The following is a 19,621-nucleotide window of genomic DNA, read 5'->3' on the forward strand; positions in this document are numbered from 1 at the left end:
ACAATGCTACCAGTAGCCTGAGGCAGGCAATATCACCAGAGGCACAATGTGTCATCAGACTTAATTTGTCTCTAGATTATATTGTAACTTGCCACCAGAACCTTGAGCATTCTCTCATTTCTTACGAGCAAGTCCTTCTCACAGAGCCCAATACTAGGATCCTTCTCTGTACTAAAAGGAGCTCAGTTTATTATTAATACTATTATTACTGTTATTATTATTATTACCAGAACTATTTCTATTCTTTAGCATAGTGTGCTGGAGCTTTAATGTTTGATTTAATTTTTTTCCTGCTCCCTTTTCCTAGGTTAAAAAAAATGTGGCTTCTGGAGAGGATTCGGGGCACAGTAGACCACAGCAGTGGCCGACAAACAGGAGAAGCTGGTGACAAACAGTCTAAAGGTGGATCTTATAGCAATGTCCTGACCCCAGACAAAATTCCAGATTTTTTCATCCCTCCAAAATTGATGCCAACTGAAGGGGGTGCAGCTGAAGGTGAAGGAGTTGCATCAAAAACCAATATCGGAACCTCTGCTTCTGAGCAAAATTTGTCGGGCCGAAAGCCACAGCGTAGCCCTCGTTTACCAACCAAAACTACTTCAGAAAGTCGAAACCTTGTGAAGGCTGCAAACCGTCATATCATTCAGATTGAAAGTGCTGATGAGTGGGCATCGGAAGAAGATCTGGGTACTAATGCAGATCCACAATCTCAAACTGCCATGTCTCTCCCTTATGTACCTAAAGCTCAGACATCTTATGGGTTTGTGACTCTTATGGAGAGTCCACATACACGACGAAAAGAATCTCTCTTTCATAGTGAGCAGGGCTCTCTTTCTCCATGTCCATCACAATCCAGTTCTCCCAGTTCTCAGAGACGGAGTGCAACAGAAGGGGGAGGAGGGTCCCAGCTGAATCCATCAGACTTTGGAATGTCCTTGATGAATCCCTACCGATATTTTAGTGGTGGTGAAAGTGATACTTGCTCCTCTGCAGAGTCCTCACCTTTTAGCTCACCACTACTTTCCCGTTCTGTCTCCCTACTTAAGATATTTACCCCAGACACACAGTCAAAACTTATGAAGCTCAAGCATTCTGTTGCTAGAAACAGTTCACTTTCCACAGATGAATGCAGTTCAGCAGACACAAGCCCTAGCATGCCGAGAAGAAGGGTACGAGGAGCCAAGGGTTCTGGTATTGCTGGTCAACAAGGTACTTTGCCCTTGGACCTTTTACAGAAGGAACACAATGTTAGCCTTAGTAAAGGAGGCAGTATGAGACTGTCCGCAGAATATGACCCTTCCAATGCCAGGCTCAGAGTTCGATTAATTGCTGCGGAACACCTCTTTGATAAACTCTGTGATCTAAAAGGTGTGAACTGCTGTGCGGTCCTCTATCTTAACCCCGGTAAAGTTCACCGTCAGAGAAGCACCATTATAAAAAATAGCCGAAACCCAGTTTTCAATGAGGATTTCTTCTTTGATGGATTGGTGGCTGGAAGTGTCAAAAAGATGTCTCTTAAACTAAAAGTACTGAACAAGGGAAGCAGTCTTAAAAGGGACACATTGCTTGGAGAAAAAGAGATCCCACTAACAGCCTTGCTGCCCTTTCTCTGAGACTAACGCAGATGTGATAGAGTGCATGTTGTGGGAGTGCATGTTGTGGGAGAGTGAGCTGAAGACTGGCCTTAATAGTGGTAGTTGGTAGATATGATATCCTGTAGTGCAATGGTTCTCAACCTGTGTAACCTCCGGACCCGCATTTGTCCTTAGATATTAAGTGGCGACCCAAGTCTCACTGCAATGGAACACACGGCATTGCGGTACCGTGCATTCCGGTGCGGGCGATCCTTAGCTTGGGGTCCAGTGCTGGGCTGCTGTGCTTTGACAGAGCTGCATCTATACGTGCATTGCTTGTGCAACTCCCTTGCATGCCCTGTAGAGGTGCTAGGAGCCAGAATGTGACATCACTCCAGTCAAGGCACCTCCACAGGTCACGTGAGGGAGCTGTAAGCAATGCATGTATGGATGGAGCTCCCTCGTGGCCATAGCTCCAGCCCACCCCACCTTAAGCTGACACTTGGCGCCAGGCAGCATATTCTGAATGGCTGCTCAGCACAAGAACTGATATTGCTACGCTAGGGGGAGGCTGTGGAGCCTCTCACATAGAAAAGGGGAAGGCACATGGGGACCCACTGAAAACAAGGTCGCGACCCACTTTTGGGTCACGACCCACCACTTGAGAACCAAGGCTGTAGTGGATAGGACATATGCCTAGAAAGTACTGCACTCTAGCTAGATGAAACAAGATGAAGCTTCAAAACTTCATACTTCCATTGCTACAACCCAGGCACACTAATATTAAAAAAAAAAACCACAGGGCACTGAGCTTCCAGCGTACTGCTCAACAGTAAGGCATTCTGACATATGTAGTGATGATCAGTAGATCATTTCTAGTTTGAGCTTTATGCTGTTTCTTTACATTTAAATGAATAGTGAGGAGCTGATGCCAAACTAGCCTACAAATCCAGACAGTTCTGCACAGAATCAATAACACTGAAGTTTTGATGCTCGTTAATAATTAGATCTTCTGCTTGGACGTGTGGAACTTCCCTTGAAAGGGACAGATGCACATAACAATACTGGATCAGGCCTGAGGAAATCTAAAAAAATAATACATTAACTGTTCAAACATGCATCCTGCTCTAATGTATTAGTTCACATAGATTCTGCATGTTTGCATCAACATTTCACTCAGGCACTCACTGTGTGTACTTAATGTTTGCCTGAGTTTAAAAGGCTGACCTGGTAAGTTTATGAATATCTATCGTCATTACAGTAGATAAAATCGAATATTAGAGACTCCAAAGCAACTACCACCAGCCAGAGCCTGTCAGTTAAATGCAATCATGCTGCATCCTCCTGAAGCAGGACAGCTCTCTCTTTCCTGTGCAACAGTTTTACTTCCTGTCTAGAGACTAGATTCTTCATGTGCTACAAAAAGCAATTGCAGGAAAATAATGTATTATGGGATGTTGATCCTCTGATACAAATGATAGATGCTTCCAAAATTCACTACCAATCTCAGACTAATGTACTGGTCTGCACCTGGATGGGCAGAAGACACAGCTGTCTTTACTTCCTCCAAGTGACAGATCCCATCAAGTCATACATTCAATGCTTTAGTTCAGATATTCCTAGTATCTGCCGCTCCTGCACAGTTTGTGGTAATCTTCCTTCTGTAATTCAATGCTTGTACATAACATTTTGTAACTTGAAATTTGAGAAAAGCTGTGTATTTATAATGTTGATACTCATTACACAGATGGCTTAGTCACCAGGTCAAACATTCAAATACAGGAACATTTCTGAGAAACTCCTCAGCACTCCACTCAAACTGGTGTTTTTTTCTTATTTCTACGCAGGTTAGTCAGTGCTATAATAAAGGAGTCATAAAGACTCCATTTCTCTTTTTGACATGTTTAAGTGGCAGATGCTTGTGCAGTGAATAGTGCTTCAATGTAGAGAGCGGCATATTTTTGCTTATGTGTTACTTATGCCTCTCATGTACATGCATTCCAGCCCTAAGAAAGTTATGACTTTGCCTTATGCATTAGACAGTAATCACTACACAAAATAAAATGTTTGTTTTAGTTATAGCTTGCTACATAGCATAGAGAGGACCTACTATCAGTTATACCATGTACAGTGGTACCTCGGTTCACGAACGCTTCTGTTCGCTAACAATTCGGTTTGCAAACAGGAAGTTCAGCAAAATGTTGTTTCCATTCGTTAACTCCGCATCGGGTGACGAACAGAACCGCAGCCATCTTCCCTGCTCTGACACATGGTCGTGGCTTCCTCTAGTCGAGATCACGGTCTGATCACAGTTTGATTCGGTTCGCAACCAGAATTGTGGAGGGAATTAAGTTCGTGAACCAAGGTACCACTGTATTTCCAGACATTAAATGCCTGGTCTGACCTCTGTTTTACTGATGTTTAAATTGACTGCTGTAACTCTGAACTTCCAGCAAGGAAGTTGTATTCTCTGCAGGAAAAAGTGTTATTACAACTCCAATACCCCTCTGATCTTTATACACAATCCTTTGTACCTTTTGGGGTTGTAGAGTTTTGTTAAGCGAAACAAATTGCCTTACTGTCGTGGTTAACGACTAGATTAGTCTATCAGTTAGCACTTAACAAATACACCTACTCAAAGTTTATTTGCTAGGTTACTTCAATCTTTTGATGGGAGCGCATGAAAGTTTTTATTGAATTCCTGAGAATGCCTTAAAGATGTTTTCATATTTGTTACAGATGCAGAAAAAATTTCAGTATACATAGTTGATTATGGGACCTGATTCATTAAAGGGTAACTCCACTTAAGAATAACAAATATGACATAAATAATTGCTACACAAGCCATTTTGTAATTTAATGTTGTTAAAAATTACATTTCCATTTGAAACTGAAGCCACTGTAATTTTCTAAAACTGTCAAAAAATTAAATGCAATATGGTGGCCTGGAGGCGTTCTGTACACAGTGTACATGTACAATTTTAAGCATCCCTTGCAATGGGAATTTCATTTTGGGTGAGAAGGGTTAATTACTACTAAAGGGATGCCGAGACGGCACCTTTCTCATTAGAATACAGAACGTCTACCAGCTGACTATAATGAACACAGTTTGTTTCAGTTTGGAACAGGAAATGGTTTCAAAACAGGAACAGATAGGAAACTGCAACAAGGTTTGTTAAAATCCTTACAATGTACATTGACCTATCCGGTGGAGGGATTTTCTCTCAACAAAGTGGAGTTACTCTTTAAACTACAATTTCTTATGTCATACCAAAAGTAGCATATCAAGGATTATTATTATGTATAATTATTCTGTGTTTATTAAAGAATTAAAACCTTTTTATAACTACAACTACTTTTTGTAGTTATAAAGACAGCTTAGAAGCTCTGTTATGATTATCTGGCCGTCAGTGTTTCAACTGAGGAGATTGTTCTTGACTTCTTGTCTGGGTGTCAGGTAATCAAGACAAGAATAGAGGGGTACTCTTTTCAATAGGGGCACAGACAGGAACAAAAAAACACATTTTTAGTGTCAAGTTTATTGAAGCCTCCTGAATTCCTGCCTTGGTGACAGGGAGTCGCATTGGAAATCTCAAGTGTGGACACAGACATCACCAAAGCACTTTTTAGTAGAGCAGGGAAGAGTCAGATCATCTGACAGATTTATATTGCTTTCTGTGTCTCTGTTCTTGTCAAGTGAAACCTGTTGCCTCATTTCTTGTCCTATCATCACAGGAACAAAGAGTGAGGGAAAATCTTCCAGTGAGTACACAACAGCCGTAAAACTCTGGCAGTACTGCTAACCTTCATTCTGGTCCAGGGTGGACAAAAAAATATACAATTCAGGAGCCAATCTGTCCAATCCAGGAGCCAGCTCCATTGACAACAACTAGAGAAAATCTCAAACGTTGGATGCCAGCTGTCATTTTTAAAGAGCATTGGCTACCTGGCTCCTGTAATTTGTTCAGATGTGTCTTAGACAAACATAAAAAGCAAACAAACAGGGAGCACAGGGTCTCCATTGCTTGCTTCCCAATCTCCATGCGTAATATAAAGTTAAATTAGTTTAATAAAAGTAAAGGTTTTTTTTTTACTGTAAAACACTTTTTTTTTTAAATAAAAGACTATTCTGTCCTTTGTACCATCAGCACCATGGACAGTGCAGAATGCAATGAAGCTTACCATTTATTTTAAACAGTATTCACTGAAAATGGTGGATTAAATATTAATTTTGCATGCAAAAAACATTGCATGGAAGTAGTAAATCTTTAGATAATCAAAAATTGATCCTATACAGAACAGCATTTTTTTTGTGCGCATGGAATATATCACTTACTAATTTTTAGTGAATTAAGCCTAATGTGACATGCAACCCTTACACCTGGTCAAAACTTGTTTTTCTATATAAAGTTGGAGCTGTTCAGCTATGTCATTCAATAGAATGTGTATAGCACATTCATCTCTTTACATAACTGGGCTCTGTGGGCACTAAAACTTAAGTAACTTAAAGTGACATTAAAGTCAAACTTTTTTCCCCCCTTCCAAATTCTTCTGTAGAGATTTACCATAGATGATGCCTTTCTTTATTCGATCATCTACTTCTTTACTGTCCTTTTCATCTGTCCCTCCAACGCTGGTGCGGGTCTCCGATCCAGCTCTGACTCCCCTGCCCTCCTCTTCACTCATGTCCCACCGAGTCTGTGCGGGTGCACGCTGCTCCATAGACTTACCTTTTGTCTCTCCTCGTCTCCCGGCCGAACATGCGCCCGCACCAACATCACTTGCGGCCGCCCAAGACTCTTTAGGTGTTCGGACGGGAGCGTGTGGCGAAGACACAGGTAAGTTTAAACCCTTTTTAAAAGATTTAAAAAAAAATGTTTTTGCATATATCTTCTGCTTGTTAGCAGAAAATATATACAAAAACACACAAGGGTTTATTAACCCTTAAAGCTCTACCCCATTTGTTATGCAACTTTTGAAAAGAATGCTTTCTAGCTCTACTGCTCTTGTCACAGAGCAGGCACTGCGAAATTCTGTAAAATGTTCTGTAACTCAATGTGATTTTCCATTGTTGATGGATTAAGACAGTAGCAGCTGTGAAGGAAAGAAGCTGTTTCTAAGCCTTTGCTGTCCCTAGGGAATGGCCAGTTATGTCTAAAGCAAATCTGCAATGTGTACATATTACAGAACAAGCAGAATAAGATAAAAGCTGCGCATAAAAAAAGCTAGTAAAAATTCACACAAAATGCTAACATCTGACATCAAGACCATGCTAGTGTATTCTTCATTGCATGAAATGTAGAAAACAATAACAAAAATATAATGAACCTATGACCAAGAGAAAGAGTGAGGGGACATGTCTATGGGAGGCATAGACAGCATCAAAAACATTTTTTAGTGGAGCAAGGGGTTTGATTGTCTCATGTTTTTATTGTTGGCTGTGTTTTCCTATCCCAGTGACACCCACACTGGTGTCATACAGCTACAGTCACCTTACACAGTAAAGCTTGTAAGTACATAAAGAGAGTGTACTATATATGTGCTGAGATGTAAAATATGCAACACATACTTATTGTAGGAATGTGTAACTGCACTTTCAGTGCAGTTGTACTTATTTTTGTAAGCCCCCCTGACCCCTTCCAGTCTTGTATTCAGAGTACGAACTCATAAGATTGAAGATTGAGATTGAGGATTGGATATTGCAGTGTGTATTTATGATACCAATAGAAACGATTCTGACATGGGTCTGTGCGTTGCTGAGGAGGCCGCACTGCTGAGATCCAGTGTGCCAGTGAGAATAAAGGTGCCCATACACCTCGGATGATAATCGTATGCGATCGACTTTTTGTCCGATAATCGTATGTGTGCATTGCAGTGTCCGACCGACAATACTGTACAATCGTACGACTTTTGACGGTCAAGGGCTGGGCACACATCTTACAACCATCGCAAGACTTTTGTCTTGCGGTGGTTGTAAGGTACTTAAAAAAACGTACGATCTGCCTATGTTGCATAGGCAGATCGTACTTGCGATGATCGCAAGCCACGCCCCCTGAGGGGCGGGCTTCCGATGACCGCAATGCCGAACGGGCAGTGTGCGCTTGCGCACACCGGCCCGTGCGGCTGTTATCGTACGGACATGCCACAAACCCGCCGAACATCGTACGAAGCTCGGCGGGTTTTCAAACATGTCCGTAAGTTTAAAGTCGTGCGACCTTACAGTAGTAGAGGTCGCACGGCTTCCACACACCTTACGATCATCGTACGATCGCGGGATTTCCCGCGATTATCGTACGATAATCGTAAGGTGTGTGGGGACCCAAGCATGTTTGAAAACTTTGCTAGATCGTACGATTGTCGTAAGGTTGCTGGCGTTTCCGTCCGTCAAAAGTCGTACGATGTACACTGCGCTTGCGCTAACGAAAATACGGCAAATCAATTACCGCATTTCGTCCAGGTGCTTTTGGTTAATTACGGCTAAATGATTCTTGCGATCATCGGGGCAGGAGGGGGCTGCCGTACGAAAATCGTACGACTATTCGATCATCGGACGAAAAGTTTCGTCCGATAATCGTAAGGTGTATGGGCACCTTAAGACTAGGATGGGAGAGGATAGTAACCTCTTACAATCCCCTGCACACTAGATTGAGAGAGGGAGGGTCAGTATTTTGAGCCAATCAGGCACCTGTTGATAGGAGGGCAGTGACCTCATCAGTCTGCTGCTGATCCTTCATTAACCAATCATGGGCTGGTGGAAGGGAGGTGACCATACTGTATTACATTACTGCAGTAGCAAAAAGTCAGGTCACCATTCTGTGCTGTGTGTCATGACTATACATTTCTGGTCTGTTTGGACAGAAATACAAATCCTTTGGCAGTGTTTTCAGCTGTTTGTGTGGATTTCAGCTTTAAATAAATTTAGGGTCTCTGGACCCTATTTGTAAAAACTGGGAATGTATTTCCATAGCAGTCAGTCAGATTTGAACTATAATTTTCTGGTACAGGATAGAAAATGAAAGGAGACATCTAATTGCTGTGTGCAAAACGAATACCTTTCCTTTTGTTTAGTTTTTATAGCCACTGTCATCCTTGAATTTCATGCCATGGATTTTAATACCAAATACAAGGAAATGTGACATAACTTGTTTGGTACTTGGTCTGGGGACAAAAACCTCACCAATAGGGCAACCTAAGTTTAATAATAATCTTTCTACATTGCACTCTTAATACCAACACTGACCATTGTTGCTTCTTCAAGCTCATAGAAACATTTTTTTGTTTCCATGTAAAATCTAGCAATACAATCTGCCACTAAACATATAGATAGTTTGTTTGTAAATATTGGTTTGTTAATGCATGAAAATCTATCTGCATGAATTGAGTTAAACTTAACTTATTTTGTTGTCTTTTCTTATTTAGACAATAGTTTTTTGTCCGCATGGAGTATATCACTTACTAATTTTTAGTGAATTAAGCCTAATGTGACATGCAACCCTTACACCTGGTCAAAACTTGTTTTTCTATATAAAGTTGGAGCTGTTCAGCTATGTCATTCAATAGAATGTGTATAGCACATTCATCTCTTTACATAACTGGGCTCTGTGGGCACAAAACCTTAAGTAACTTAAAGTGACATTAAAGTCAAACTTTTTTTCCCCCCTTCCAAATTCTTCTGTAGAGACTTACCTTAAATGATGCCTTTCTTTATTCGATCATCTACTTCTTTACTGTCCTTTTCATCTGTCCCCCTAATGCTGGTGCGGGTATTTCCAATAGTTTTTGAAAATAGGTTTTCAGAACTATTTATTTACTGCTCTACTACCATTCTACCCCTGTACTGTTGTGGGAGGGTGTTTATATGACTTGTCGCATAGAGTACCTTAGTGAAGTTCATTCAAACATCCAGTCATGTTTAAGACTTGTCTAGATCTGTACAATTTACGCAATTATAGCCATGTCTCCATGATGAAACAATAGGCCTATTGAAATAAATACATGCAAATGTGTCTGTGTTGTCTGCTGTAGCCCATAAGATTCCAGTTATCATTTCTTAAGTGCACAGTCCATGGGCTGCCAGGCAACACATCCATTTTTTCTTTCAGACAGATTTGACAAATAAAATTCACCGACCACTTTAAAGTGCAGTAAAAAAAAAAAAGGAGTGTGACTTTACAGACCTCTCTGTCAGCCCGGAGTATGAGAAATGTATATCTGTGTCTAAAGCCTGTTTGCTTTTATAATAAATTCAGCCTGAAATGCACATTAAGCACAAGTTAGCAGGCAGAGCAAAAACAGAGGTCTTTATGTGCTTAGCTGCCTAGAGACATCATATAAAGGTCGGTAGAAACAGATGATTTTGACACATCCTTTCGACTGTCAGAAAGATTTGGAACACAAATAATCAACATGATAATCCTAGGTATTGAAAATTCACAGTAGAAAGGAAAACCTCCACATTCTGCTTGGCATGTGGTGAATCTCAAGGTATAGATGCAAAATGGTTTGCCTTGAGAAAGGGGTTCTTCGAAACTCCAAAATGTTGTTAACATTTTCATTGCTATGATGAAACTTTAAAGTAAATTTCCAAAACCAAGTGGTTTGCTGGCTTATTTCTTTGTGTTGTCAGTACAGCACCTCTGTTGCTTGGCAGCCACAGCTATATCTGAAAATGTACATGGATTCAATTTAGTGCTGAAGTACAGTAGAGCTTTCTATTTTATATCTAGGCCACCTGATATCTGCTCAAAAGTCGATACACCAAACTAGACTTTTTTAGATCTGAAAGTGTATCTAAACCCAAAGACAAAAATGTAAAATATTGCAGCTTACCTCCTCAGCCTGAAGTCTTACCTTCACCTGTTCAGCTCAAGGTGTGGGGGCAAGTTCTAGCATTCCTGGATTATTGGCTAACCTGTTTGTCAGACAAATTAATTTGTGCTTTGGTAGTCTTGGGTTACAAAATTGAGTTTCAGTGGTTATCAGACTTGCATCTGGCCGTTGAAGGACTTCTGCCCAGGGGGTGGTGATTAGAGTCCAAACCTCAGAAAGATTCAAAAGTTGTTGCTCAACCTGTTCATGGCGCTCATTAAGGGCGGTGTTCTATCTTGCATCTCAAAGCATTGAACATTTTTATAAAAATCCGCAAGTTCAAGTGGGAATTCATCTATTCAGTAGTCACATCCCTGCATTGGGCTATTTTCTGGCATTCATAGATATCAAGGATGCATATCTCCATGTACCCATTTACCAGAGGCACCAGCAGTTCTTGCTCTTTGTGTTACGACACTATCAATTTGCCTTGCCCTTTAGTCTATCCACTGCTATTTGGGTGTTCACAAAGACATTGGCACCAGTGTTAGTGTTACTCCAGTGGCTTGGAACTGGAGTCCAACCTGTCCAACACCATTTGATCGGGTTGATTTTAAATCTAAAGTCCTTTACCTTCCCTGAAAGATTTGGGAATTCCTTCACCTTGCCTGGAATATATGGGGCTGGTTTTGGCTAGCTGGGAAGTTTTTTCTGTGCCTGTGCTGGTGCAGTCAGGCAATACCACAGCAGTTGCGTATATAAACCAGGCAGATGGGGACCAAGAGTGCAGCGGCAGCACTGAAAGTATCTCACGTTGTGAGTTGGGCAGAGAGTCACGTGCCAGCTCTGTCAGCAGTATACATACCAGGAGTAGAAAACTGGCAGGAGCGTTGTCTTAGCTAGAAAAGTCTGCACCACTGAGAATGAGCCATTTACCTAGAAGTTTTCCAACAAATCTGCCAGCGATGGGGAATGCCAGATGTCTATGTAATCAGATTTATGCTTGCCCTCCAGTAAAACTTTTGTTATGTCTTCTATGACAGATAGAAGTCTAAGGGATTCCAGTGATCCTGGTGGCTAAAGATTGGCCCTGCAGGTCATGGTACATGGCTTTCATTCATCTAGTAGTGACCTCTAACACTGAGATCTGTTGTCTCAAGGGCCTATTTACCACCCTGTTTTACAGTCACTGGTTTTAACAGCTTGTCTTTTAAGAGCCAAGTGCTGAGGGTGAGAGGTTTATCAGATGCAGTCATCCGTACCATGCTCAAGGCTCACAAGGCACATCTTGTAAGATTCATCATCATGCTGCATGTGTGAATCCCTAGGGGCATGCCCTCATTCTTCATGATGCCCATCTTCTGGCTTTAAGGCAGTTGGTCTTAAGCACAATTAGGGGTTAAGTGTCATCGTTAGTGGTTTTGTTTCAGTGTCTGCGTCATGCACGTTGCCCCTCCAGTCAGGCCAGCGTTGTTGGGATCTTAACCTAATGTCAGTCAAAGGAAATCTCACCGCTCCAATTCCTTAGCCACCATCAGGACTCCCCAGGTGCTGGTCTAATAGGTGCGTCTCCACCTTGGAATGTAGCAGTATAGGAACAGACCGCACTATTCAGAGAATTCCAATACTTCAGACTTTATTGAAGTTCACAGCAAATCCAGTATATCAGTGAATTAAAGTGTATAAAGCAGCAAATACCAGCACTGTAAACCCCCAACCAGCTACAACCTTTTGCATGTTTCACACGTAGGCTTATTTATCAACGTCAAACCTTGATGAATAAGCCTACGGTTGAAACATGTTAACTGTTACACTGGATTTGCTGGGAATTTCAATAAAGTCTGACGTATTGGAGGGTTATTAGGGAGATACTGCTGCTAACTCTCCCTCAGAAGATAGAATTGTTAGTAGGCATTACTTCTGGCAACCTTCATAAGGATAAGATTGCCTAGTATCTGAGACTCTCTTTCTTGCTGAAAGTAGCATCAATGCTAGTTTTTGGCATAACGTTTTGCAGGTGGCAGTTTGACTGGCCTATATATTTTTCCATTCTATTTCTTGCCCACCCCACTGTGGCACTACTTTGTGACAGCCCAGTGGGTGATTATATAAAGCAGAGCTGTATCCTCCATTGAATGAAAAAGAAGGTTTTTTTTTTGTACTTACCATAAAATTATTTTCTGTGTTCATTAGTGGACACAACACTCGCTTATCTGGCTTGCTGCTGCCTGTATGTGTATGTGGTTTTGTTGTTTGCACTGCTATGTCATTTAACTTTGTTGTTCCCAGTGTGGAGGGGTCAAAAACATCCTTTATTGTGTAAACTAATAGTCCCATTAACCCACCATGTAATGGTGATGAGCAAAGGCAGACATGTTTGAAGTCCAGCCAACCATGGCTTCCTCCATAGATACATTGGAGGAATAGACATGAATGCATAGACATGAAGGGACAATTAGTGTGCTATTTGCAGAATTGCTACGCAATTATAAAGGGAAAAGCCTTAAAAATATACAACATTTAAGGACTGATAGGCTGCAATGTTACATTGTTGTTTTTGGGTTTAGATACATTTTAATCTGACCTTACCTGGCGATTTTTTTCATATTTTTACCAATAGTGAACAATACACTTCCACAAAGGTTGTATGTGTGTAGTTAAATAAGTTGATGCATTGTCTGCATAAAACATTGTGCACACCGTCATCCAATACTTCAACAATATAATATCCATGGGTACATTTGGAGTGTGTACACTATATGGCCAAAATTGAGTTCAGGTGTTTCCAGTAAAGGGTACTGTTAATGCGTACAAAGAAATTTAAATTTTTGATTGTGCACTTAGCACCTTTTGTGCTAAGTGCACAAGATTGTGCAATTGTGCACCTTGTAGCAACAGTTTGAAAAAGGCCATTCTCTATTCTAACAAGACTGTGAACAAATTCAGGTACATAAAGACTTTGCTTTGGTGAATTTTTTGTTGAGGAGGAATTTGAGTGGCCTGCACAAAGTCCTGACCTCAATCTTATTTGAACACCTTTGGGTATACTGGATCACTTATTGCGAGTCAGGTATTTTTAGTCAACATCAATACCTGACCTGCTCTTGTGATGGAATGGGCACAATTTCTGAAATAAGACCTAGTACTATTTTTGGGAATTGCTAAAATATAAGACCTATCCTGAAAATAAGACCTAGTTGTGACCATTCCCAGGGTCGGTGTTGGCGAAAGGGGGAACTTAAAGAGCCGCGGGAGAGAATCAGCGGTGCCAACGAAGCCAGCGCTAGAGGAAGCGAGGCGGCACAGGAGGGAGCAGAGCCGCATAAGCTGATGCCTCCTCTAAGGTATAAAATTCATTTCAGTACAGCGCTGCATGACGGAATAAATGTCAGTCAAAGTACCGCAGTGCTGAATACTGAAAAATGGCCTGGATGGGAAGGGGGTTTAACACCGCGGATGTCAACTGGTTGAAGAGCCGCGGGTGAGAATCAGCGGTGCCAACGAAGCCAGCGCTAGAGGATGTGAGTCAGCAGCGGAGGGAGCAGAGCCGCACAAGCCGATGCTTCCTCTAAAGCGCTGGCTCCTGTCACAGGTGGAGTGATACCAAATGCACTCCGCCTCTGAGGAATTGATAGTGAAAGCGCGCTTCGCTCATTCTGGTTAGCAAATTGCTCTTGGAAAGGTACGGCACCCGTGATTGCCCTGCTCACCCTATTCTTAACTTTGCCATTTTGGATTATTTAATTTGGATTTGGATTAACTTTGGATTGTTGTACATTAAAAAAATAAAAATAAGACCTACCCCGAAAATAAGACCTAGTGTGTTGTTTTTTTTGAGCCCCAAAAAAAAGACAGTGTCCTATTTTCGGGGAAACACTGTAGTTGTGATGGTCAGGTTATATGTCATGGCCTTTTAGTATACTTTGTAAGGTATTTAATAAAATACATTTTTAATAGTATCTCTAAACATATCAGATGGTTATTGGATCCATGTTCTACAGCCTGTGTCTACATGAGAGATAAAAATAGGCTTTATGCAAATGTAGATACATGTGTATCGTGTGGTACTGGGCAGGAGTTTGTAAAGTTGCATCTTAGCTCATGAGCCAGTCATAAATTGTGTTAGTAAGGTAGTGTGTTAAGGGAGAGGTTATTATTATCTTTTATTATAAAACAGATTTCTGGAAAAATGTAAGTATTATAATACAATATTAAAAAAATATTAAAGGTCACTGTCGCTATACAAATATGCATATTTTGCATCCCAACATCAGATATGTACATGCTTGCAACAAATTAGTGATGCACAGAGTATTTAAAAAATGAGAAAAAATGCAGCCATGGAGCCTACCACTTAAAAAGTAAATCTGAAATGGCAGCTCCCATATTTCTATTCTGACAGGCTTGTTCAAAGCTGATTTAACATGCATGTTCGCTTGCCTCTATCATATTGTGTTCACTGCCTAATTTCCCTGGCAATATATGGATGTGGAATGTGCTTTCCCTATCTGTATCCCTGTCACCTTGCAATCTTTGTGCCAAAAATCTCCTGCTTGGCAAATTTAGGGGTGTAAAGACCATTTTGCAATCTGTGCAGCTAAACAAGGACTCTATAGGACTTAGTGGCCCTATTATAATAGATGTGAGTTACACAGTAGAACTGGACCCTACTTACTTCTAGGGTGGGTAAGAAGCTGGAAGCATTTTTCATAATACTTTCACCATGCTCTTAGTTTGTAATTTGGTGATAGGCAGTGAACACCTCCTTTACTCCACAGCCTGATGGACACTTAGACATGCAGAAGTTTCTGCAATTTGCTCCTGACACCATTTGGACTGGATGTGAAGGGAGGGTTCACTTTCTGATCCCAGTTGGACATTATGAACCATGATACAGTTCAGGATATTGCAAATGCTATTCTTCATTTCTATCTAGTAAATATATGTGTGTGCTTGGCCAGTATTTGAAGGGCGGCCACAAATGATGGTCACACAGGCGCTCTTTGGTGGTCGCTGGGCCAATGAACAGTTTTACTTCTGGGGTCTATGCAGGAAATTGAAGCTTTACAAAGACATACAGACAATCACATGTTTTTTGTATACTCAGTATAAATATACCTCTCTAGAATGATTAGTCGCTTGAGGAATATTTCTGATATGTAAAGGTCACCTCATAAGTATTCATATCACATGGCTTACAGTAAAGCTTAATGCCCCTATAAAAAAATATGCCATGTGTTGGTAATCTGAAAATGACCCACTAATATTCCTAACTGAAGAAAAACGGCGGTCTTGTTTTTCTTGTGCTACATTAAGATTTACAGTGCAAAACGTAATCATGTTCCTTCTCTAATATTATGTTCATTGTTTTCTGTTGTGCTCTGCAGAGTGTTGTATAACAAGCTTACTAAAAATAATCTTCAATTATCTTCTTACATGTGTTACAGATATGAACATGGTAATATCATGATTCCAATCACATAAAGGAGAACTGTTGTATATTATTTATAATGAGATTTGCCTGTCTAAATGGCAGAAATGTGTGGGATAATTACAATTTTTAGTTCATTTCACTTGGTGTTTATATTCTGTTTAATAGATGCCCTAGTCTGGTAATTTGTGTTTATAGATGGTATCCAGTGTTGCATAACTGAGTGAAGTGGGTTTAAAAGTAAAGTTATTTAAAAAAAAACTAAAGAAAAAAAAAGTTTTGCTTTCTGTTTAAACAATGTAAAGTGTTGTCCATGGCAACCAATGAGACTTCTTATTTCTTTTACTTAACTGCACTAGATAACAGCTGAGATATCTTTGCAGAGGTTATCATATTCATGAGTTCCAAATGGAACAACAAGGATTGGCGATCCGGGGTGTCTTAAAATCAAGCATTGGGTACAGTTAAATAAATACTAACATGACACCCCTTTCCTTTCCTCACTGAGGCCAAAAACATATACAGATGGAATCCACTGAGTTTGTTTTTTTCTCTCCCTAAACACTTGAAGATGACTCGGCGATGTAGCAGTAAGGGGTAGAATTTCTTTTGAGGGAGATGTCTAATGCTTCCAAGGAGATGTGTTGAGTCAAAAGTATAAGGTCTTCAAAAATATTTTTTTTTAAAGGTGTGTAATAAGCTCTAGGTGCCATGAGACATTGTTGGGCATGTTTTGTTACACAGTAGAACTGGCATATGCATGTAGCTTGGTGAACATTTCTTCAATCTGAGAATGACTCAATTGAAAGTCTCCAAAGCAAGCTTAATTTTAATTTCAATGCATGTGTCTGCTGTCTGTGAGTTCCTAGCAATAACAGCAATACTTCTTAACCTATGTCTTCCCATTATATACACGGTTCTTAATATGATAATCAGATAACTACATAATCTTTTTATGAAAAGTGCAAATCCTGACAGTAGAAACAAAGCCTTCTTAATGCCACTGTTTATAAACAGTCTACACAAATCTGAAATACAGCTGTTAATGAAATGTATTCCTTTTTGCCAGGGAGTGTTGACATGTAGTGATAAAGGTTGTGGAATAGTGCCTGTTTGTGGAATCACTTGTTCGTCCTGTATTAGTCAGATACTCCAGTGGTGAGATATCCTAAGCACATCTCATTTGTTCTGCTCAACTACTGTATCCAGTATAAAAAATACTGCTGGTGTCAAGCCTCCCCATAGATTCTCCACAAAATAAATAATTATAGAAACAAGCTGCAAGAGTCTCGTGGAAGTTGGTGGAGTTGAATACCACTGCTAGGAAATCTCACCACTGGAATGTCCACTAGAAGAATGAAGCTGAGCATATTTCAACCCACCAGTTGCCACTGAAATCTGATCACCACCTAGACTTAAATACTATGGGGGGAATTTAACATAGCAATTGCAAGTGTTTGAACTCGCATATGGTCACATGGGATATTTTTGCGCCAGAACATGGGGAAAAGCCCTGACCCCATAGTTCTCCTTTAAGTAGCGATTGTTTTGTTAGGTGATTCTCCAGTTTCAGACAAGCGCAGTTGTAAACAGTTGCAAACGTTTGCAAAACACGCGCAATAGGGAAAATAGTGCAAGCTCTGGTCAAAACGGGCACACATGTTAAAACAGATTTGCACATAAAAGAAATGATCTAAGAGGCTGAAACAGTCGCAATTGCTTTGAAATATTCCCCCCCCCACTGTGTGGGTGGACTTACCATTTATGAAATGTTGCCATTCTCCTTAATCACTACAATTTTGGCAAAATATAAAGATTACCAAACACTTTTTATCTGACAAAACTCAAATAGCCCGTATTTATAAATAAGGAACATTATTGTACTTTTTGTAGTTAATGCATTAGAGCAATTTTGAATATCAGGAAAATATGGATTACAAGTATGTGTTCTTACGCAATTGAATTGTTGTATATAAGCTCATAGAGTGACAAAAACCCATTTACAGCTTCAGTCACAATCCACGATTTAGATATTTTTACAGCATATGTATCTTAAACAATAAGCTTTGCAATGTAGTTTTTATATAGTTCTACTTGGCAAAAGGCACTTGCAATCATCCAGGGCAAACAACCAGCCAGATTATTGCTTTTTAAGTCTAGCAAAAGGCAAATAAAATCAAGTATCCAGTTGGCTGCTTTGCTTTACAAATGTTTTGGATATTTACAACATTATTTGTAATGTATCAAGTAAGTATTGACAGAGTTCTTTTAATTATCTTTGGAACCCAGCAAGACATAGAACGTAGCAATAGAACAATTCTTTGAATAGCCTTTTGTGATGGTAAAGCAGTACCTGTAGTTTCATTAATGCACTTAATTAGTCTATAATTTAATACAGAAAGCTTTTGTTCTAATGTTGCATGGATGCCCCAAGAGGCTGGTTGTAATCTCTTGATGCTGGGTCTCTACAGCAGTAGTGGGTATACATCTTCTTCCTTGTAAGTCACAGCTTTTATAATCGTTAAAATAATTCTCTGCTTTATTCCAAACTGTGGGGAAAAATAATAAAACCCAAGAAAAAAAATTGTGTTAACCAAACAAATGTGCTATCTGTTTATATTAAATGAAAAGTTCAATTTTTATCTGTGCAATAAATAATATTTCTATGAATAAATGAATTCCATGGCTTCTTGATTTTGCGTGTGGATTTTTTAATGAGTAGCTTTTAAATGAGTGTTGAAATATCAGTGGTATAAAGTCTTTTATTAAAAGATAATGTTAACCAGGTTAAGTGAATATGTAAACACATTCCAATCACTATGACAGTTTTCACATAAGCACACCTAGATCTGAGGATTCTTGGCCAAAAGAAGCAGTTCAATCGGCAATATATAATTATTGGTAGGGTTACATAATGTTTACAAAAAAACACACAAAACAATATTAACAAGACAATGTACAGTATACATATGGTGGTGTTTTACCTCTTGGCTTCACACTTGTTCTTCCTGAATGCCTTTGTGTCCCAGGTATAAAGAAAGCACATGGCATGATATCTACTACCTTATATCTACTCCTGTTTGTACAGTGGTTACCAAATGTACATGGGGTACAACCTGATTGGAGGGTTTAAGCGAGGTTGCTGTTTACCACCCATGTAAGATGTCATAAACAAACAAAATAATGGCCAGGCCTTTAACCACCTTAACTACTTGCTGTACGGAGCAATTTCTTACTATTTGCACACACATGATAAAATCTGAATTTTGGCTAGAAAACAGCTTAAAACACCCAACGATTATAGATTTTCTGAAAGCAGAGGCCGTGTAGAATAAAAAGATGCTAGTTGGAATTTTTTATGTCGCACGGTATTTGCACATATGTTTATCAAACCAGTATTTTTAAGATAAAATACACTAAAATAAATAAAAACACAAAAGTGCACAGAAACATAATATAAGTTTTTGGTAAAATATAAAAGATGGGGTCATGCCGGGTAAATAGATACCAAACATGTTAAGCCTTCAAATTTTTGCATGTTGTATGTGGGGGTGGGGGACTTTAGAAAAATGTTGTGACAGGTCCTCTTTATAGAGACATCAGGGGTCTTCCTGCGCTGGGCAGGATCGCTGCATTGTGTCTCGGTGCTCAGCTTGTGGGGGGCGCTTGCAATTCTGCCCTGCTAACATGAATAGGTTAAATCATGATCCATAGTACATATTAGGGATGCACAGATACTTTTCGAGTACCAGTGCGGATACTTGGCATTTTCATGAGAACTACCAGGGTTGCAGCGGATGCAGCTGGG

General features: G+C 40.0%; 1 protein-coding gene across 1 annotated transcript; it reads left to right on the top strand.

Annotated features, from left to right (window-relative positions):
- Window positions 1-317: 317 nt before the first annotated feature.
- On the top strand, window positions 318-1,613 carry C2CD4C (C2 calcium dependent domain containing 4C). The gene has a single exon (XM_018560575.1). It carries the CDS (start codon window positions 318-320, stop codon window positions 1,611-1,613), a length of 1,296 nt encoding a protein of 431 aa, XP_018416077.1.
- Window positions 1,614-19,621: the final 18,008 nt, after the last annotated feature.

Source organism: Nanorana parkeri, unplaced genomic scaffold, assembly GCF_000935625.1.
Source record: "Nanorana parkeri isolate BGI_ZX_2015 unplaced genomic scaffold, ASM93562v1 scaffold466, whole genome shotgun sequence".
Taxonomy (NCBI): domain Eukaryota; kingdom Metazoa; phylum Chordata; class Amphibia; order Anura; family Dicroglossidae; genus Nanorana; species Nanorana parkeri.